This window comes from Palaemon carinicauda, chromosome 16, assembly GCF_036898095.1.
Source record: "Palaemon carinicauda isolate YSFRI2023 chromosome 16, ASM3689809v2, whole genome shotgun sequence".
In the NCBI taxonomy this organism is placed as follows: domain Eukaryota; kingdom Metazoa; phylum Arthropoda; class Malacostraca; order Decapoda; family Palaemonidae; genus Palaemon; species Palaemon carinicauda.
This window is the reverse complement of record NC_090740.1, coordinates 1,339,610-1,362,861: the sequence shown is the minus strand read 5'-3', so window position 1 is coordinate 1,362,861 and position 23,252 is coordinate 1,339,610. Positions and strand designations below refer to the sequence as shown.

General features: G+C 39.2%; 2 protein-coding genes across 3 annotated transcripts in view; both read right to left on the bottom strand.

Annotated features, from left to right (window-relative positions):
* The window catches only part of LOC137655613 (serine-rich adhesin for platelets-like), a 488,048-nt gene that overhangs the window by 385,214 nt on the left and 79,582 nt on the right, over positions 1–23,252 (bottom strand). The window lies entirely within an intron of this gene.
* On the bottom strand, positions 5,225–22,948 carry LOC137655608 (2-aminoethanethiol dioxygenase-like). Its single transcript, XM_068389511.1, has 3 exons — positions 22,716–22,948; positions 13,085–13,219; positions 5,225–11,024 (listed from the first exon to the last, which is right to left on the bottom strand). Exons 1-3 carry the CDS (start codon positions 22,893–22,895, stop codon positions 10,581–10,583), a joined length of 759 nt encoding a protein of 252 aa, XP_068245612.1. The 5' UTR covers positions 22,896–22,948; the 3' UTR covers positions 5,225–10,580.

The window sequence follows — 23,252 nt, the reverse complement described above, 5'->3', positions numbered from 1 at the left end:
TAATGAAAAGAATTATCAGAGAGATAGGGGTGAAGGGGAACCGTGTGAGGAATGGGGATTTTATTAAAATGAAAATTGGTTACTTAAAGAAACCTGGTCTGTCACCTTAGCTAACATGCCCAGTTCTAGGAGGCCTAAAGCAGGCAAAGATATTGGGTCATACTTCAAGTTAAGAAGAGGGCAAGAGTATTCCCTCTTCTCTTCAGCATGCAGTTCTTAAAGGTTCGAGTTAATTCTAATGTGGAGTCTGAGATCAGTTGTCTAGGCACTTGAGAAATGCCAACAAGTTGCGATTCTCATTCCTTACATCGTACAGAGCTGCCCATATCTCGGATGTCTGGCATAACCCCTACCTAGAAATTAATTTGAACAATCACAATATAAGTAATTTGTATTTTTCCTAGATATACAAACTGATCCTTTCATAGGAGTATGACTTAACTGAGGCCCGGAGTGGCCGTTGAAACTTAATGGGGTAGTTAACGGCCAGCAGGTGGGGGTACAGCACCCATCCACCTGTCGGTGAGCTAGAGGTTCATAGTAGGTCCCTACACATCTGCGTTGACTCATAAAATCATAGGTCCCCCACATCTGAGTGGTCCCATACAAAAGCCTTTCACCCAAAGGAGATACTGTACTGTAAAAAAATTGTGAACTGCAGACGGATTGGAGGAACAGGGTTCTATGAAGGTGCAGCTCGCCGTGAATTGTATGCCAAGGGGCAGTTCTCTCAGAACAGAACTAGTTCACAGATTGTGATCTTGTGGTCTTCTGGGAGAAAGTCATAATTGTACCAGTGGCCCCAAAGAAGTTGGAAAGCATCCTTGAATGCTACCCGAGGGCCTATAATGGAGAACAGAGCACTGGGAGTTGCATAGTATGACCCCCCAAAGAGCCAGAAGCTTTTCTGTCAGACAAGGATATATACTCCATTCTGAATCTACAACCTCCCCTGGAAACTGGGTCTGTCTTGAAGAAAATTCTGCTTCCTGGAATCAGTATCACAGACAGCCCTAAAGCATTTTCCACTACCCAGCTGTACATTTACTTTGAAACTCGCATAGGCTGTGTGACTGTGTCTCCTTGTTTGTTAACATAAACCACGACCGCAGTGTTGTTGCTCAAAACAATTGATTGCCCTATCAAACTCCTGAGAATATAGGATTTCTGACCGGTTATTATTATTACTAGATAAGCCAATACCCTGGCGGGAAAAGTAGGATGCTCCAACAGAAAAATAGCCAAGTGAGGAAATACAAAATAGCCAAGTGAGGAAAGGAAATACAAAATAGCCCAGTGAGGAAAGGAAATAAATAAACTGCAAGAGAAGTAATGAGCAATTAAAATAACATACTTTAAAAACAGTAACAATATTAAAATAGATCTTTCATAAATAAAACTATAGAGACTTATGTCACCATGGAAGTCCTTTCTGGGACTGCCACCAGTGGCAACTTATTCTCCTTGGATGTATCCGCGAACAAAACCATCTCTGGAGATGAAGAGTTAAGTAGCCAATCCGCGGGCAAAGTTTCTTCATACAACCACTTGGAAAGGTCGATCCGTACCTCGTTCCACTGGAACAGGACGAGAAGGGAGATTGCTGGTTCCTGACTAACGATACTTCACACCATTCGTAAACACACCTGTCTGGAATGAATTACTCGAGGAAAAATGTCCCAGAAGATATTGTCACCGTTGAGCCGGGGGTTCTTGCTGCTCAGGAAAGGAGTGCCACCTCCCTTAAGCCTGCTGATGTGATCCTCTGATGGAATGACTCTCACAACTGCCGTGGACCTCAGCATACCCAGTTACTTGATCCTTTGCTTCAGCGTGAGATTCTACTTTTCCCTGGTTTCTGATCACAGAAAAGCAGTGTCTTAATTCTAGAGCATCTGCCTCTTGACGGAGGTTAGGATCAGTCAGTTGTCAAGATACCTTCAGGGGCGTTTTACATTCAAGGGGGTCCAAGCTGAAACCAGCCTGAACACTTGGCAGCAGTGGACATTCCGAAGCACAGGACTTTAAATTAGTACAATATTCCCTTTTAGGAAAACACAAGAGGTACTGTCTTTTGTACAGAGAAATGTGGGTCTAAAAACACGTCCTTCATGACTCACCAAGCTGACCTAAGCCTGAAAACAAATGATTTACCCGAGAGATTATATAGGATTTTCAATTTTGGCTATATTATAGAACAGTGGTGAGGACTGTTAGGGCATTCAGTGCCTAATTTTAACTAGGGGGTAGGGAACCCACGTGCACTATAAAGCCCAAGTTAGAAGTTGGACAGGAATAAGGAAGAAAGGAAGTGGAACAGAGTTAAAAGTATGAGGATAAGAAGCAAATCCAGCTATGAGCTAAAGGAAGGAGAAAGGAAGTGGAACGGAGGTAAATCAGGAGGTTAAGAAACAAGTACAGCTATGGGCTAAAGGAGGGAGAACGGAAGTGGAACGGATGTAAAGCAGGAGGATAAGAAACAAGTGCAGCTATGGGCTAAAGGAGGGAGAAAGGAAGTGGAGCAGATATAACCCAGGAGGATAAGAAACAAGTGCAGCTATGGGTCAAAAGAAGAAAGGAAGTGGAAAGGAGATAAAGTAGAGGGATAGGAAGGAAGTGTAACTATGGGCCGAAGAAACCCTGCAGACCCCCTCAAGCAAGGCCTATAGAACACCGAGCAATGTGCACAGACAATATTAAACCCTTATTGAGATATCCGTTAAATGAAGCACATGTTAAATATAACAGGGGAGATTTCAAAAGATGAAAATCACCTAAACTTTACAGTGACTTGTACTAAAGGTAATAATTTGCAGTGACTCAATGATCAAGTAAATTCACACACATTCATTCATTCATTCGCAAAATAATTTGTTAACATACACGCAGGCTAACATGGTGAAATATCTCCTCCTCCTAACTTTGCTGTCAAGAGGTAAAAAGATTTATACTCAAATTATTATGTATTATAAAATAACATAGGTTTAATAAAACTGAGATTCTGTATGTATTCGTCAGAAATTTAGTAAAGACAGTACAATATATATACATACACTGTACAGTACATTTATCTGTACTGTTCAGAAAATTATAAGCAGGCCATCAACAAACATGACTTACAAAAGGTCTTCAGGAACATAACCCAATAAAAACTTTGGGACAGCATGCATTTAATACCTAGTATTGTATCAAAGGCTTACCGGTAATAAATAATTTCAATGAATAGACTAAAACAGCAATTTTGATGAATAGATATACAATATAATTAACAAACAGCTTTGAGATCACATCTACTTTCTAGAATTGATAATACTGAAGAGGAGACAAGAAAGCCTGAAACTGCTTGGGAATTATACTATATCCTCAATTCTGTAGCCATTTGATAAATTTTAGAAACATAGGAGTATTTTTCGAGTGACAGCTGGTTCAGTTGTTGAGGCTTGATGCCAAAGTTATAGAACTGTTTGTTGAATGAAGAAGAGTCACAGCAACTCAACTTACAGAACTCTCATTTATTCTTTGGTCGTTGTTAAGGTCACGTGCTCTGCAGTGTTTTTAGTGCTTGCGTTTGTTATCTTCTAGTTGTTTTTGAACAATCTAGGGCGAAAATGTTCTATGCTTTTTGCATATTTGGAAGAATAGTGTCCCCACCACGAAATTTGTTCTTTCCAATGTCCAAGATTGTTCCAAGAATCTACCTTGTTAGAAGTGTGAGGAATTGTCAGTTACTCACGGCAGATATATTGCTCAGGGCAGAAGAGGAGTATGAAGCTTAAAATACTTAATTAAAATATAACATAACTTTCCCTCCGAATAGTACTTCCACTTTTGTCCCTGCTGGTGTTGACTTGTTCCTTGTCTTGTCAGTTTCCCCTTGCTGTTAAGTCTGCGGATAACTGGTGAGACAAGTCTAGGTTCTTTCCTCTTTCCTACAATGTTTCTAGTGCACTGTTGTTGAGAACCCTGCATATGTTATTGTAAACTCTGAAACTTGTGTTAGAGTTCTGCGAGTTGTTGAAGGTTCTTTGACCACCCTTAGGGATAATAGGTAAGCCCTCTTTCTTGCTACCATAGTTTAGGTGAGTTCAGCTATCTTATAAACTGCTGTGGTTGCTGTTCCTGGTTTGGGTGTGCCACCTTCTGTTGCTGCTGTACAAATCTTGGGTCTTCGCAAAAAGTTGCTTCGACTGAATCAGAGAAGTACGGGGCAAGATTTGGTAGCATTTTTGAGCTTCTCCCTCTTTTACGGTCTAATTTTCTCTCCCTTTAATAACAATCTCCGACTCTTCTCAGACCATAAACTGAGGTGGAGCTCAGAAGTGTTCTTCTCCTCAAGTTTTAATTGATTTCATACATGCCTCACTCATCTTAATTGAGGGGCAAAATGAAATTGTACTCCTTTAAGGAATCAATCTTCTGTCAAGATCCTATTTCTGGCATCAAGTGAAAATTTTGGGGGACCAGTTACCATTCAGTAATGTGTTCACTTTGACTAGTTCCCTGTAATAGGTGGAAGTCCACCTTGTTGGATCATCCAACTCCGTCTGATTCATGACTTAGTATGTCCATGTACATTACTGATCAGGATGGCATATTCTTAAAGAAGCTGGGTGGGGAGCTGTCCAGGAATAGCACTATCTATGGCTTATGTTTCGCTGTTACTGGGCTCTAACAGGGCTAGGTATGTCGATTAACCTTGATCATCCTCCATGTCTTTAGATCACAAGTTATTACTCTTCTACTAAGGTAGTGGATCAGTAACTAAGTGGGTCAGCGAACCTTCCAAAGTTAGTAAGCTGCATCAGCCTCTTCTACCTTGGTGGAAGTGGGAAACAACGAAGAGGTTAACCTGTTAGAATCATACAAAATTGAGGTGAAGAAGCTTTTCCACAAGATCACTGGTCTTATTTGTCAGTAAAATGTTCTCAGTAGTCCAAACCCTTCTTAGGGCTGCCTTAGATCCTGCTCACTCAATTGGTACTGGAGGGAATGGAGAATTCACTTTCATCCAGCATATCTTCAAATATAGTTCTGAAGATAGCTTAGCTCCAGCTGTTGGTGATGGGAAAGTTGATGCTGGCCTTCCTCGTGTTTCAATCTGCTAATTTGTGAGACAACCTTGTGATTAAGAGATGCAATGTCATTTGTAACCTCTTCTATCAGGTCAAGACTGAGAGCAGCCTCCACAACTGAAAAGTGGGTTAGTATCAAGCTCATCCTTTCCTTTTGAAAAGGAAGGTTATGGCATGGATTGAGATAAGGAAACTGTTCTGTACCACATGGTTAATTTTAAGGTGCCTTTGACACCTTCAAATGTTACCCATGATAAGTCTTCAGGTACTATTCAATCAACATTGGAGTTGAGAAGAAGCAGGCCTCATCCTAACTTTGATCTGCAGTTCAATAACCTCCATTTTGTAAAGTGAAGGCTGTCTTCTTAGTCTTTTTTTCCCTGCCCTTCAAAACATGGCCTGAATGTCAGGTAAGAACAAAGTATGGTGTTTTCAACATAACATGGCCATTGATAAAAGTCAAGGGAAAAACAGAAGAGGATACCAAGACGGTAACACATGCTGTCAAGAGATGTGGAATGCTTTTCATATCCTTAGACAGCAACTTGCCCATATCTTTCCAACTGATTAGATTTCTGGTCTTTCTTCCTGGATAGCAAATATCCCTGACTTTGTTAGTCAAGATGAGGCCCTCGATGGAAAAACAAGTGGTAGAATTCATTGATGACCCAGCTAATTTTCTACCGTCACCTGATTGAATATGTCCTTCAATCTCTTTTCATGATAGAAACTTAGAATTGATTTAGCTTCTATCAGGAAGGCTATCTTCATAATTTCCATAGACCAGAAGGATGCATATTTTCAAATACACATCCATCAGTCAATTAGAAATGCTTTCACAATGCTTTCCAGGGACCTGTCTATTACTTTAAAGCTGCGAGCTTTAAAATATCTATAATTGTTTACTCATCCACTCAGAGTGTCACCTTTGTGCCAGTTTGGGTCTATGCAAAAGGAATTCCCTTACTGGCATCTTCAGCATTCCAAATAGAGATCAACGTCCTACTTTTTTTCATGATCTGCAGATAATGGTGAACTTAAATCTGGATCGGCAATAAAAATATCAGATGAAGAATTTGGGTAGGCTGATAAATAGAACAGAAGTGAGTCTTTCCTATAGACTCTCATGTCATCAACCATGATAAGGTCATGAGACATTTCCATTCCCAACAAGAACCACCAGCTCCACTTTGGCAGATTGTGAACAGTCATCTACCATCCTTGAAGAAGCTTGTGCACTATAGAGGGCATTATATTCAATAGCTTCATTGAGGAAGCAGCCCTGAACCCCCTTCTTGGATTAAACTATGCCCTACAGCCCAGAAGTGACAGATGATCAGGAATGGTGTATAGATGACAGTAATCTCTTGGTGGAGGTTCCACTAAACTTCCTTTTATTAGACAGATTTCTCTTGAGACACATTGAGGGAAAGAGGAGGCACAGCCTTGAAGGATCTAGTTCCCTTGGGTATGTGGACTACAAATAACCTTCGTCTGGACTTCTACTTATTCAATGTGAGTGGTGTTGTTAAAGTGGCAAGCTTTTTAAGACAGATGGATGGGTCACTCAGTGGTGATGATGAACGAAAACATTGTGGTAGTGGCTTACGTCATATCACGAGCTTTCCTTCCCCTTTGAACGTTAGCACTGTATTGTAGAGATGCACAAGTGGGTAGTGGGTAGACTACCAATCCACTGAGCTAGGGAAAACTACATAACTACATTGTGATAAGAAGAAATGTCTTGGCACACAACTTAGTCAGGAGGAAGATTGCTATGACTGAATGAGCTCTACAATGTATCAGAGATTGTTCGAGTTGTGGAGATCACCAGTGATTGATCTATTTGCCATGTGGTAAAGTAAAGCTCTGGGTTTTCTCACTATTTCTGAACTGTAGGGCAGCATTGGAAGTTGTCTTCCAACAACACAGGTACCACCTTGGTGTGTATACCTACCAGCCATTTATCCTGATCTGCAAGGTAAAGTAACTAGCTTTTACCACATTAACACCTGCTGAAGTTCTATCAGTCCAGGATAATTCCAATTTAATGTTGGAAACTGTATAGCAACTTGTATGAAAAAGTGAGGCTATTTGGGAAAATTGGGAAAACCATGGAGTCTCCTGCAGTGAATTATCAAAGAAAAGTGACCGACCAACTTCTGTGTCCATGTCAGTGTAGGGGTGTTTCTTTGTTGGAGTTAATATTAACATTAGCAAACTTTCTTGTCTTGCTTGACTAATGTAAGCTTTTCTCAGTCTTTCTGGTAAAAGTCTATTGTTTCGTCCTTTCTCTAAGGTCCTCAAATAAAGGGGTATTGCTCTCAAATTCTTATGGGAGCTCTAAATACTCAAGAGGAGCATTGAGCAGTCTTGTCCACCTCGTAATGTCTGGCTTTAATAGTGAGATTCCCTTAGTTCTACAAAGCCTCTCTCGGGTCCCAAATGAATCTGTTAAAAGACTTTGGATAGAGACACTATTCTCAAGATTGTTTATTTCCTAATCTTAGCATTAGCATAAAAATTAGGCAAGTTACATGGTATTTCCTACTGTCCTCTGATGGGTGAAATGAGCTCTCAATCTCATTTATTCCAGAATTTGTTACAAAAAGTCAGAACCTCTCAGTTCTTGACCCGAGGTTTGAGAGCTTCACAATCCCCTCCCTGAAATTTCTTTAATAGGGATCAAGAAGAGATGGTTACATAATTAGTGAGAACTGTGCTTTGTTACTTACAAATGGCCTAACACATTACACCTGAGTGTTGATACTGCCACTATGTACACTGACAGCAAAATGAGGGTGTGACCATTGAAACTATATCCTGCAGACTTTAATAGGTAACCATATGGATATAACCACTCATCTAGCAATGGCAACAACTTGGTACCAATGCAAGTGCCAATGAAACCAGGGTAGAGGGATTACCCTGTTCATTCAGGTGAGGAAAAACTCTTCAGTTGTCCAGGTACACGGGGTGAATGTGGACACCAGACCATTCCTTCTCCTATCTGAATAATATCACTCTTCAGTCTTTGGACACTTTTTCCTTCAGAAATGAGTGACTACTCCAATTGCTATTGGACAGGAAAACATCTTTTCTCAGGTTTCATGATAGACACAAGTCTACAGTGGAGGGGTGTTTGGATCTCTTAATAAAAATAATGGTACTGCAAAAACCCAGAGTCAAAGAATGTGCAATTCCCTTCATCTTCCCTTTAAAGGAAGTATCAGAGCTAATCATTGGGATCACATGATGATGGTTATTACCTACTGAACTGTATCTTTCATGAAAGAAATTCTCTTAACTTTTACTTTGGAACAATGTTTTAACATTTGTTGTAATGTTGACATAGGGCCCTATCACTAAATGCAAGACTGTATAGGAAATTACAGTCGTCTTTCCACTGATCCTATATGCGACCAGGAAGCTGATATTTTCGGGTGGTCACTGAATAAGATTTGCAGTCTTTTCAATGTACAGATTGTTCAGTGTACCTCTGAGACAGAACTTTCACCTAAGGATTGACTATTTCATTTTAGATAAAACCTTGTGTCATTCATTGGAACACACTGGAATTTTTTTTGGAAGTAAATTGTATTTTTCCTAGATATGATCACCTGAATCTTATATTCAATAGCCGGACTTAATCTATCCCACATTTGTTCCTGTTGTGAGAGAACAAGTGGGACTTTTCCATACCGAGAGAAAAGAACTCTTCCCCCTACCACTCATTAGCAAGCTTCAATGACCAAACTTGCTTTTGCTCAAACAATACTCCTATATAAGACTTAGAATTGCATATCAATGAAAAATTAAATTTACTTTTAAAAAAATAGCGGCTTGTACTGTAATATACAATAGAGATGTACCTAACTCAATTTTACTAGTGCTCAAGAAATATTGTAAGTTGAGGAACCATAGGAAACGAATGTTTTACTTCTAACGGAACATTATTCACAAACTGTCATCACATCAAGACTCTTAAAACTTTTCAAGAATCTACTTGTAAATAACAAGGGACGACTCATTTCATATACATGGCAAGCTAACGGAAAGTAACGATGCACACAACCTCATGACCTAAATTATATTTATTATTTTCATGATTTTATGCTTCTTATGCATGGTCACAGAAGGTTCAATTAAAAATTGCCCCATAACCCACTTTCCGATAAAATATGCTTGTACACTCTCTAATTTCTTTTATATCTTAATCTTTTTTTTTGGCAGTTTGTAATTACAGTACTGTATTTTTATACTTTTGTGTTTTTGTGCAATACATTTCGAAATACATTTCTCCATGCTTCTCTCCTTTACAAAACTAATTTCTATATTTTGTAGATTTTTGCATAGGAGTTGATAATAGTAGAATTTTTTATTTAGTATCTATCTCTCATTTCATTGCATTTCATGATACTGTAAATACTATTACATGTGAAAATATAAAGCCAAAGTTTATATCACAGTTCAAGTGAGTTTAATAGTTTCATGTCAATACAATTTTCAATTGCATTTTTTTTCGTGGACATTTCTTTACCTCAAGTTTCAAACGTTACTTGATGCTTTGATTGTATTCGAGCTTATATTAGGGAATACATAAAGTACCTTAATTTTCTATCGATATTCCCAATGAAATCCTAATTCATCTCTTGTCATCCAATATACAGTACATGCATGTATACCATACCACTCTTAAACATCATGAGAACACATATGCATATCCATATAAAATACGAACTGTCTGTCTGGTAAAACTGGAAAAATTAAAAAGATGCATAGTTTTTCAATCACAAAACAAGAGATTTGTAAATTTACAATTATTTTTAGCAGCACTATAAGAAATTTGTTCACTGCAAGCACTATATAAATATTCAAAATAGGAAAAAAGATTGTCCTCAGCTGCTAAGTACTTTGATTTTATACAAAAATAAATACAAACAGCAGAGATGTAACATAGAATACAATACTTTACCTTCAGTAACTACTGTTAAATCAAGCAATATTCACGATTGAGGCAACAGAAACATGACAGCATCAAATACCTCTGAATCTGAAAATAATCTGGTATAATCCTTATCTGTCCACCTCAGGTTCCACGCGTTAAACTGATAAGCTCTTCATACGGCGAATAGATGCAGTACGATATAACCGTCATAATAAAAAAAAATGATCTTTTACAATCCCACTGCATCTCATAAACTGAAATTAATAGCTATTTATAAAAAAAAGGGCCTCCTGAGATCAGATTATACTTCATTAAATGAAATTGCCATAAACACCCGCCCTGCTATATAAAGAAATCAATAGCTTTACATTGTAATATCACTTATGACCATTACAAATAAAAAGCATAAACCCCATCTCACTCATCCACAGAAGTTGTGGAAACCATTAGGAATTAACTGACCCAACAGCCTAGGAGCAAAATAAGTTTTTTTTTAAAACAAGTTGAAAGAACAGCACTCCTAATGAAGCACTTAATGGTTCATTTCACCTAAAGAATTCTTAAGAGCCATTCTCTTCAATGGCATTTCTGTCTATGATGGGCCCGGTATATTCCGCCTGGTCACACCAAAAATCAGAAGGTGAAGGAATACTTACTAACAAAGTCAAACTATCACTTGACAAGTATGGAACATTAAATGATTCAATTTCTTGGTAATAATGACAATCTCTTTCTATACCTAATCGTTTATCGGTACCATACGGAGGGGAAAGAATATCGAGGAATGCGGCGGGGCCGTCAACAGAAAGGATTTCGTGCATATTTTCAGAGTTAGGCGAAAGACGGCAAGCATTATCGCTTGCCGTCACCATAAGTTTCGGATGTTTGGTGGCTGGGCACACTCCCGCAATAGGCCTTGTGTTTAGAATTTCTTGCAGCTTCTCTTCTAGAGACTCTGCATTTGAATGGCTGTAACTCTGAACAGATACCGCACCATGGATGACCTGAAAAATAAAACAAGCTGTTTGTAAGACTATAATCTCTTTAAGTTAAAATGAAAACAAATGACAAATCCACACATACTGTTAATCCTTTTACCCCCAGACTATTTGGAACTTTCCAACCCTTAAACCCCAGGCGTTTTTTTTTTTTTTTTTTTTCAAGCACATTTTGCAATATATATTTTTCAAATTGCTGTAACAGCCTTAATTTTTGTCATAGAGAGGTCAGGTTGGACTCATTCTTTTGGAAAATGCCTGAAGTTTCTCATAAAGTTATCAAATATATGCAAAAAAAAGGAAATAGCAGTTTTTTGCAAGGACGTACCAGTACATCCATGGGGGTAAAAGGATGAGTTTTGTGAAACTTACCAGTACATCCATGGGGGTAAAAGGATGAGTTTTGTGAAACTTACCAGTACATCCATTGGGGGTAAAAGAGTTACGAGGAATCCCTACAGGGGTACTATACCCTGTATACAGTTCACTTCAGGCAACATTAAATGTTTTATTCTTTGTCCATGACTATATTGTTTTACCTTTTCCTTTCCATTCCTGTCCTTTGGTCGCTTTGAAACTAGTTGTACAGTATCCTTAACAAAGTATTGCTCTAACATTACCTTCTCCCTTGAGAACAAATCCCTCAAGCCCAGAAGGTATAATCTTAAATTATGTTTCTTCAATGTTATTAAGATGGTTTCCCTCCACAGGATTAAACATGAAATGACTTCTCTCCACCCTTTTATCTCTTACACTTTCTGTCTGAATTCTCATCTGACCTTGTTCTACATCCATCTATGAAATGGAATGCAATTTAAGCTTAATGCCAAGTACAAGAACCCAAGGAGTCATTTAGCATTTCAGTTATGTTTTTTAATTAATTGTTATGAAGGATCAATTAAGATAGATGAATAATGTATATCCTTGTTTCATAAAACAACAGGTGGTATCCCCTGATCATCTGCACTATTCCTGGATCTTGCCTTAATTTGTCCCACTCACCAGTTTCTGGAGACGAACCATCATCAGAGATTAGTGATGTGATGGTGAACTAATCTCACCTCATTTAATGACAGGTACCATTGAATCAATGTCCATATTACAAATAAGAGACTACCTGTAGTCTTCAAGTAGGTATCTTTATTGTAGTGGGAGTTCAAGATTTTCTGGCTAGGGGACCTCACTTTCCTAGTCATGGATGAGATCTCACGTTACTACACCACAGAACATGAAAGTGAGGCGCATGAATGGGTGTGAGGCCTCCTACGTTTCTATTTCCACTAACAGTTACTGTACCTACCTTGTCAAGCAGCTTTTGAATCACTCAATTCAAGTAAAGTTGCTTTTCATATCAGAGGTATTCTGTACTTCCTTATAGTCCACAGATGAAACTGATTTAGATTCAGAGAATTCCATCAGGACTATATCTATCTTCTTAACCCCTATAGGCCATGCAGGATGTCAGTGTCCCAGCATGTTAGATGAATAAGCAGAAAGATGGGACATCAGCATCCCATGGGAGTATTTGATTCTAAAAGCAGGCTTGAAACATGTGCCTGGCAAGGATAATGTGACTAAGTCCCACTCACACCTATGGGTTAAATACTGTATAATGTTTGCTAGCATATACAGTACCATAACTAATCCTAATCCTTACTCCATGAGGTATTTGGTCTCATTATAACTAACTACAGTTAAAATAGACCCAAGAGCCAAAAGAGTTAGTCACTGAGTGTGGGAAAACTTCAGACTAATTTCAACATATCAACTGACGGTAAAGTAACTCGTCTCGCATCAAAACTGTATGTAAAAAGACCAAACCTTCCTCCACTTACCACATGAGGTACTCTATTTCATTCTAGCTTTTCATCTCAACATTAAGATACGGATGTTTACAGTCATCGATTTTTGGGTCATTTACTACTAATTTCCTCTCAAGAAATCACGATATATTCGGCAAAAAATTTATCATGCCCTATATGAAAATAAAAATTAATTAAAAACTATTATACCATATCTAGCAAGACAAAGTAAAAGAATTATTGTCTAAGTTTATATATTCTTACCTTTAACATGCCAAACATGCCTGGATGATCATGCAATGGCAAGCGTACGCCACGTTTTAGAATAAATACACAAATAGTGACGTCATTATCCTCATAAACTTGCATATACGTGACTGGTGCTCCATCAGTGCTAGGCTGCAACATAGGGTAACGTACAATATATTTTGACCTAAAAGAACAGGCACAATGTACACATCCAACAATTTTTTTTTTTTAGCTTTGAATACCGCATGAAGGATTATTTTTACTAAATCCTGTTTTAAAGTCAATGCCAATAGCAGTTATAAAAAATAAATCAATATATGTAATCTGGTCAATGCCAATAGCAGTTATAAAAATAAATCAATATATGTAATCTTTACACAGGATTTGGTACTATCATATTTTCAAAATTATCACATCTATTTCAATACACTCTTGGAATTCATGTGATGTTTATTCTTTAAAGATCTTTGAATAAAATTTTAGAAAAAATTAAATTTATAAAAATTAAACTTACCATGATGTTTGCAAAATGACAAATTTTTAAAGTAATGTTTATTTTTCTTATCTATACAAACCAGTTCTTCTCATAGGGAATGATAACAGCGAGGCTGGGCATATGGCATTTACAAATTATAATGAGGTGTCAACAACCAACAGATATCCCGCCACTGGCTCACTGACAAACCACTTAGACAACAGCTGAGACTTTTGAGAGGGTTGGTACTGAGCAGTCACCTCAATGTCCCGTTGGGGGAACAAGGACATTGTATCAAGCACTGATGAGTTCCGTAACAAAAGGGCAGCTTTCTATCCTACGAGGTTGGAGAAGCAACCTGTTACTGCATCTCTCCGTTTGAGGACCCAGTTCACCTACTGGTTGGCCGACTGGCTCACTAAGAAGGCAACAGCCTCCGCACCAAAGAGAATGAGGTCAGTAAATTGCCTCTTCAGGTTGTCTGAGGTAAAGTGGGACATCGCAAAATGGGCTACCGGCCCTGACCAATGGTCAATCTATGAAGTAGCCTCGAGGCTAGCCATGTATGCCGATTCCATTCCTGTGGACTCGGAAGCCAAAAAAAGGGCACCCTCATATTTCACCTTCTCCACCGATGACCCCTTTTTCAGCTCCTCAATCACGTCATCGATTGCCAGATGGGTAACATCTTCTGGGACATAGAAACTCTGGAGAAAGAACCTTGTAGGACTGACTTGACTACAGAGAGTTCTTTGGTCATGCAACTTGGAGGTAAGCCTTGTTCATAATTGCCCCTGCTAATCTGGACCAAGGTAATTTGAAGTTCAGGCTAGAATCTTGAAAAGTGCCATAGCATAGGTCGATTAATGCGACACCTTCTTCAATGGGCTCGGATGACACCTCACTGAGCTTATCAAGCTCTCTGATTACTGTAGTGCCAAGAACTTGCGGAAGGTCGATTCCGTCTGAGTCATCTGCCTAGGCCGGCAGAGGACCCTGATCTGGAGAGTGACCTTTCTGGAATTGAACATTTTCTTGGACCTGGTGTTCTTATTTTTGAGTCGGGAATCATAAGCAGCTATAAGAAATGGAAGAGTGCTGGCTAGTTTGGCCTTTTTCTCTATATGTTTAATGGGGGCTTGGGCATAGTAACTTATATATCAGTCGATTAAAATGTAAAGTATTTCTCACTTTAACTGCATTGTTTGTTTACATTAAGGAGACTGATGGCTAGTTATAAGCATTGCGTACGCGTTGCTTGTGTTCGCTTGTGCAAGCTGTTTGGTTTTTGGTATGACATGATCATTACCTGTCTTTCAGAAACAATTATGAGCTTCCAAATATTTATGCACATGTTCCCAGATGTTGCTCTGCAACAGATATGTCGTAACTCGTACAATACCTCTCTGCTATTTAGAAAAGTATGCCCGTTTCGGGTAATGCGTGGGTGGCTGAGTCGCCAATTTTTTGTCTGCCAAAATACTTGGCCACTCAGCTAACGCATGTAGCACAACATGCGCCACTTGGAAGAACAAAGAAACAATAAAATCACAAATTTTAAGTAATTTGTATTTTTCCTAACAGTACTTACTGTACTTCAAACAACTTTCTTAGGAGTATCTGGGATCTCCTCCCAACCGACCAGAATTTTATGTAGTTTACCTTATCTTTGTTTTCTATGCGGGGGAACCTCTGACGGAGGGATACGCGCCACGAGGCGACCCGGGGTCAGAGAGCGTGCTCGCTCAGGTCTCGACCTCCAGTAAGTTTTCTGGTCACGACGTGATAACACGCCGCGCTCTCTTCACCCAGTGCGACCCTCTGTGTCCCCTGGCCCTTTGTCTCACGCGGTACCCACGTGGTCCCCTCGTGTTCAAACCTTACCTTATCCTACCTTTCCCTCTATGTTCCTGTGTCGATTGGTGCTTTTGTGTTGCGTTATGGAGCATCCCCGCCGTTGCCCTGGGCCTATGGCCGGTAAATCTTGTGGGACCTTTCTTTCCAAGCCGGAAGTCGACCCCCACTCTTTGTGTTCGTCGTGTAGGGGCAGTGTGTGTTCCCATACAGCCACGTGTCCGGAGTGCGAGTCCTGGAACGAAATTCAGTGGGTGCGCTATGGCACTAAGAAGAAGAAGGCGACCGAGAGATCGCCGAAGAAGTCCAGCTTTGCCTCGCCCCTAGCGTCGCCCGATGCCTCTTCGGAGAGGGGTTCTCTGCCGCCTTCCCCTACACAGAGTAGGGGACGATTTAAGTCCATTGCGGGGAAGCGGCCCATTGCTCTTCCCCAGGAGTCTGTGATGTCTGTTGGTGGGGATATTGTGTCGGTTCAGGCAAGTGGGGAGGCCTGAGGGAGGGACGGGAGTGTGTTCGGGAGACAAACAGAACAACCAGTTTGACTAACCTCAAGTAGCCGAACTGGTGGTTGTTGTTGCGGTTGAAATGAAGGTGAAAACCGGTTGAATCACATTATTTACTACAGGAAAACATATATTTTCTGTTAAAATGTTTAAATATAATGGCTCTTGTTCGCCGTGGGCTCGCTTCGCTCGCCAGAAAACAAAATCATCAAGCTTGTATGTACTGGCAAGCGGTAATGTTGAACTGCGCACGTTAACATTAGCAATGTTGCACTTGCATTAGCAACTCTAAATACGGGAATGATAAAACAGACTATACTGGATATAAAACAAAAGCCCGGTACTACAAAAAGCTGTCAAAACAAACTATGGTACTTAACATTGGAATGGGTGAAGATGGAGCTTCGGACATGACGAAATAAATCCACGAGTGTGAAAATAGCCGAGAGCACCACAAAAATCCCACAATGTAGCAGTCCAAAAAGAAGGATGTTGTTCAGATGGCGCTCGCGTCGGGGCGTGGGTGGCGTGACTCTGGTAGGTTGGCTAGGGCCTTTGTATCGGCCCATCCCTTTGACGAAGGAATTAACTAAATGGAAGACAACCTGTGAATAGTGGATTTCACGCGCCTTTGCTTTATACACGACACCCACAAGGTGCTCGCGCGAGGGTTGTAACCTCTGCATTCCATGCTTTTATCTTTCTCTGGTATAATTGGAAGATTTTATCAGAAAAGTGTATTAGAAGGACCCCTTTTCACCGGCCGCCACAGGTCAACCCAGAAAATATGATTCTTGTTCCGCCACTGGCTCGCTTCGCTAATATTAGCAATGTTACGTTAACATATATATATTTCTGAAACTATTCATTTGCGACAGGAACGAGTGTCATTTTCGAAGAGAGCGGACATTTTTCTATAAAAAAAGGTAGTTTTTTTGGTAAAGTTTTACTGTATTACAGATTGTCATTTCAGACAGATAATTTATGTTTTCCTGTAGTAGATAACGTGATTTGACCTTCATTTCAACCGCAAACAAACAGAACAACCAATTCGACTATTTTTAAGTAGCCAAACTGGTTGCCGTTATTACGCATGAAATGAAGGTCAAAACCGGTTAAATCACATTATTTTCTACAGGAAAACATATATTTTCTGTTAAAATGTTTAAATATAATGTCTTTTGTTATATGTATTCTGTTAAAATGTTTAAATATAATGACTTGTTCAAATTAAGTGTCACTTCACTAATGTATGCAATGAGAACGATAGCATTAGCAATGTTACCAATGATACACAGCGTTACCAACGTTACGGTGGCATTGCTAACGTTAGCAATCCTACGGTAATATTATCATGAGTTTTTTAAAGAATTTCTCCATATACCCTTTAAACAATATATAAAAAGGTACAAAAATGGGGTACATAACCTAACAAACCCACCTAACCTAGCCTAGAAGTTCCTAGGTCACAAACCCAATATAATGTCTTTTGTTATATATGTACTGCATATCATGTTAATCCGTGTCACTTCACTCACGTATGTACTGCGAACGATAACATTAGCAACGTTACCAACGTTACGGTGGCATTGCTAACGTTAGCAATGCTACGATAATATTAGAATGTGTATTTTAAAGCATTTTACCATATACCCTTCACACAATATATAAAAAGCTACAAAAGGGTACAGAACCTAACAAACCCACCTAACCTAACCTAGAAGTTCCCAAGTCACAAACCCAATATAATGTCTTTTGTTATATATATCATGTTAATACGTGTCACTTCACTCACGTATGCACTGCGAACGATAACATTAGCAACGTTACCAATCATACACAGCGTTACCAACGTTACTATAGATTTTTTAAGTAAAAGATCTCAAAGAGTTGTTGTTGATGGGCACCATAGTGATTATAGGAATGTGATATCCGGTGTTCCACAGGGTAGTGTTCTTGGCCCATTACTTTTCATACTACTGTATATACACATGACATGTGGTTTGGCCTAGAAAACAAGCTTGTTGCATATGCAGATGATGCTACTCTCTTTGCATCAATTCCATCCCCTGAATGTAGATCTAGGGTTGGTGAATCCCTTAATAGAGATTTAGCTAGAATTAGTGCATGGTGCAAATTATGGGGTATGAAGTTGAATCCTAACAAAACTCAAAGTATGATTGTAAGTAGGTCAAGGACGGTGGCTCCTCAACATCCGGATCTCAGTATTGTTAATGTTTCTTTAAATATGTATGACTCTTTCAAAATTTTAGGTGTGATTCTCGACAGTAAATTTACTTTTGAGAAACATATAAGGTCTGTGTCTTCTTCAATTGCACAAAAAATAGGCTTATTGAGAAAGTCTTTCAAGATTTTCGGTGATCAATCTATTCTGAAGAAGTGTTTTAATTCTTTCATTCTACCTTGTTTTGAGTATTGTTCTCCTGTCTGGTCTTCAGCTGCTGATTCTCATCTTAATTTGTTGGACGGAAACTTACGGTCTATTAAATTTCTTATTCCTGATCTAGATATTAATCTCTGGCACCGTCGTTCAATTAGTTCATTATGCATGTTGCATAAGATTTTTCATAACTCTGACCATCCTTTACATTCAGATCTCCCTGGACAATTCTATCCTGTTCGTAATACTAGGCAGGCAGTTAATTCTAATAGCCAGGCCTTCTCCATCACGAGGCTCAATACTACGCAGTACTCTAGAAGTTTTATTCCAGCTGTTACCAAGTTGTGGAATGATCTTCCTAATCGGGTGGTTGAATCAGTAGAACTTCAAAAGTTCAAAGTTGGAGCAAATGCATTTTTGTTGACCAGGCAGACATGAGTCTTTTTATAGTTTATTTATGACATATTTGTTTTTGATGTTGTTAATAGTTTATATATGACATGCCTGTTTTGACGTTGTTACTTATTTTAGAATGATTTATTGTTAATTTGTTCTCTTCATTTATTTATTTCCTTATTTCCTTTCCTCACTGGGCTATTTTTCCCTGTTGGAGCCCCTGGGCTTATAGCATCTTGCTTTTCCAACTAGGGTTGTAGCTTGGATAGTAATAATAATAATAATAATAATAATAATACGGTGGCATTGCTAACGTTAGCAATGCTACAATAATATTAGAATGTATATTTTAAAGCGTTTTACCATATACCCTTTACACAAAACATAAAAAGCTACAAAAGGGTACAGAACCTAACAAACCCACCTACCCTACCCTAGAAGTTCCCAGGTCACAACCCATACCCGGGGCCAAGACCCCGGACCCCCTTCCCAGGTGACTACCCCTACCTGGGGGCAAGCCCCCGGACCCCTTCCCAGGTCACTACCACTCCCCAGGGGTAAGCCCCCGGACCCCCTTTCCAGGTCACCAACTTCTACTGGCAAGAGGTAATGTTGAGGTTAGCACTATAAAAACATTAAAATTAAAGAAATGAATGACTTACTTTTATGATCGGCGTTTCTTTTTGGTTTTAGATACCTTAGTTTGGGTATTGCAGCAATATACGTGAATGTCTTTCCTGTACGATAGGAGGGAACGCCACTTGGGGCACTGTAAACGTTGAGGTATTACATTGTGTGCTTTAAGGAAATTATCAACATTGGATGACATATCAAAAAAAATCAACATGAAATTTGGCAAATGCTTTTAAGTATGGAATACTGCAGCCGTTACAAGTTTCTATAACTTCCTCCATCCCAAAATACGAAAAAAAATCTCACTTGAAATAATGAACACCTGACACAGACAAAGTTTCCAGGGAAAAGGATTTGGTGTAAGGGTAATGAATAGACCACTTGAAGAGGTAAGGGAAGGGGGTAGGGAAATATTAACCCCCACCCCGCTTGTGCAAACTTTACATACGTATGGGTTCGTGATCGGTTAACAGGAAAACAACGGAGTCTAGAGGGAAAACATGAATGAACTAGAATGGGAAACTTGTCCAGAGCAAGTATTTTTGTGAAATCAGGGTGTGACAAGGTAGTAACAAAATGAATAAAAGTAATATAGGAAGGTAAAATTGTATGTATGATAAATAATATGGGAGTATAAAATGGGGTGATTTTATAAGGTATCAGATAAAAAAAACGTGTAATACTGGGGTCAATCGTAATATGTATACAAGGGTATTACATAAAAGGAATGGTATAGTTGAACTGGATCAATTAATAGACTTGAACAAAGCTGGTAGAGAAGACGAATAGTTACATTTCACGATTAGAGAAGAAGAAATCCTATTGGTGGAGGAAGAGTCTCTGCGTGGGGAGGCGGGTTTTTGCGCAGAAGGTCAAAACCTGCTATGTACAAACGAACGAACGGGAGCAACCACAACCGGCAAGTAAAATGAGAAAAATTAAATGAAAAACGCTACTAATGTTAGCATGTTACGCTAACATTGCCGCAGCTCTACATCACACGTTGGCAGCTCTGGTTACCGTATTTTTTCATGAGACATAGCCTTGGGTAGTTTGTAGCGCTCCGGCCACCCCCCCATATTTTGTTTATTATCGCTCCCACTGTTATCTTGTATAGAATAAGATCGTTTGGAAATGGTATACGGATCTTAAATATGTGCTTAATCGCACAATTTTATGTTTTTTGCCGAAAACCCTAAATTACCTGAAAATTTATGTGGCTCGAGTTCTTACTCCGGCCACGAATCTTCTCGCTCCCGTAGTTAAAAAAACTAGCTGTAGTTGGCGTTACGATAGCGATAGCACCGCTGTAGTGGCAAATTACCGAACTAATCGCGGCCGCGGTACTTTTGAAACGACCCAATGAGACCCCACTTGACCTGCGGATTAGCCTAAGGGCATTTTTTTGCCCAATCAGAATTCATGAATTAAAAAATCTCGATCATACCATACCTCACACGACGCACGCTCGTTCTTTCTAGTGCAGACACCATGGCGTCCGGTGCTACATCTCGTGTTTGTGAAGATATAATTAAGTTCGACCAAATTAACGACCCTACTTTTTTTCAAGTGTTTAGTTTCATGGCCACTAACAATTTCAGTGATTACTTGTATTTCAAAGGCCTGTTAAGTGATTTTTCCGGTGTGTGTTCTAAGTGCAATATCGGGAAACACATGTATGACAGTTATTTTTCAAATTACTGTGTTCGCAAGCGATATCTAGAGGGATCAGAGTGTCAACTGAAGGCATTCTTGAAATTAATCAATCGTGTTTACCCTCTCAAAACTTGCCAAACCCCATCAACAACGGCCGCTACACACACTTCTCCTGGACCATCCATATCTCCCGGTCCATCCCGCCCATCGAAAGTCAGAAAGAAGATCGTCAGCGCGCCTCCCGAAGATTCGGAATTCAGCGATTACGAATATTAATCATGTAAGTACACATGGATTTCAGTATATAACTATTCAGTTAATATTATTGTTGTGTAAGGGGGGGTTAAGGACACGGCTTTTAGCATAGGTTAGGTGGGTTTTTTAAGTTAGCTTCTCCCGTCGTACTCGTAGGTAAGGACACGGCTTCTAGCATAGGTTAGGTGGGTTTTTTAAATTAGCTTCTCCCGTCGTAGTCGTAGGCAAGGAAACTGTTGTGTAAGGGTGGGGGGGTCCGGGGGGGCTTCGCCCCCCCGGGTAAGGATACGGCTTTCAGCATAGGTTAGGTGGGTTTTTTAAGTTAGCTTCTCCCGCCAAAATCGTTTTTAGAACGACGGCCACAGTTCTGGATATTCCCGTTTTCTACGAACTCGATTTTAGAACGGCGGCCACAGTCCACCCCACTTTATAATATTCCCATTTTCTATGGTTGAAAACGGACCTGGCCGGCACCCTACAATGGCTCCATAGCCTTTGCAACGGCGCCTCCAAAGTTTATCCAGTTATACTATTTTGTCTTTTCCTCTGTTTATCATACATCCAAGAAGGTAATGTATCGAGAAGAAAAGGCTTGTTTTACGTTTATATATCATTTCCCCAGTATGTTTTCCCAACCCAAAACTCCGAGTTCCCACTGGGGGCCCCCCATTATCGTAGGATATAGATATATATATATTTCAGAAACTATTCATTTACGACGGGATCGAGTGTCATTTTTAAAGAGAGCGTAATTTTTTCTATAAGAAATAAGTAGTTTTATCCTAGGTTACATTGCCCTGTAATACAGTAAAATAATATTTTTTCCCTAGGTTACATTACCCTGTAATACAGTACAATAATAACCATCCATTTCCTTAGGATACATGTACCTTTGCTGTCTCACAGGATGTAGATACAGGAGAGGGGGTTCCCAGCCCCCTCGTTCCGTCCCTTTTAGTCGCCTCTTACGACACGCAGGGATAACGTTGGCGCTATTCTAATTTTTATATGCCCTCACGGCCACAGGTCCCCTTTTTTTTGTTTTGTTTCATTTGTTGATGTCGGCTACCGCCCAAAATTGGGGGAAGTGCCTTGGTATATGTATGTATGTACATGTACCTTTACTCAGAAAAAAATTACAGCATCAACTGGGTAACATTACAAGAAAATGATTGTGGTTATAGGAAATAATACTATGATTTATGGGTAATGTAGCATGTGGTAAAATTATAGTTACGTACGGGACAATCTTTTGAGCAGTAACTATAATAAAACGGCGTAAGTATAGAAAAGGCTTTTTGACTACGGTAGGTCTGGCCTCCAAATTCTCAGGCAAACGACACCAGCCTCTCAAGACGACTACCAAAACTGGTAATTAGTAATAAAATGTAACTAAATGAAAGCTTACAGACATATAATAAGTATGCAATTAGCCTAGACTGAAATCAACCGCAGTACGACACGGAAACTTACATTGAACTGGCCACGGTCACTGAGCAGCCTGTGGTCTAAATTGATATCCTCTGGCGTAATTCTGTTAACCAAGTTGTAAAGCTGTTCATAACGGCTGTTAAATACTGCTTCGGGCACTTGGGGCTCTCTTTTGAAAGTGCGAATTGCAAGTCTGCCAATTTGTTGTATGAGTGACGTCATTATTTGTGCAATTCTCCAACAATTTGGTGTTTCCCCACGAAAGCCAAAATAACAAATGCGCGCGTTCGATTCGAATTTAATAAAAAATTTAATAATAAAGATGACTATTTAACATTATAAATCTTATATTATTCGACTATAAATTATCATTCAAAATTTTAGATAGTTAAAATTAAAAATTATCTGTTTATTTATTCTAAAATTGTGAGGAGTATCTAATTTACTTTAAACTCGAATGAAGAATCAGCTGTTTTGTGTTACTTTGAGGTTGAGATACGTGACAAATAAATCTTATATTATTCTATTATAAATTATCATTTAAAATTTTAGATAGTTAAAATTAAAAATTATCTGTTT

What these genes read in the sequence shown, in the direction of transcription:
- LOC137655608 (XM_068389511.1), bottom strand. Translation starts at nt 22,895, where the DNA reads ATGACGTCACTCATACAACAAATTGGCAGACTTGCAATTCGCACTTTC. An exon ending in GTGACCGTGGCCAGTTCAAT is followed by an intron (nt 13,220 to 22,715) that starts GTAAGTTTCCGT and finishes CCTATGTTGCAG; the next exon opens with CCTAGCACTGATGGAGCACC. An exon ending in GCATGTTTGGCATGTTAAAG is followed by an intron (nt 11,025 to 13,084) that starts GTAAGAATATAT and finishes TTTATTTTTCAG; the next exon opens with GTCATCCATGGTGCGGTATC.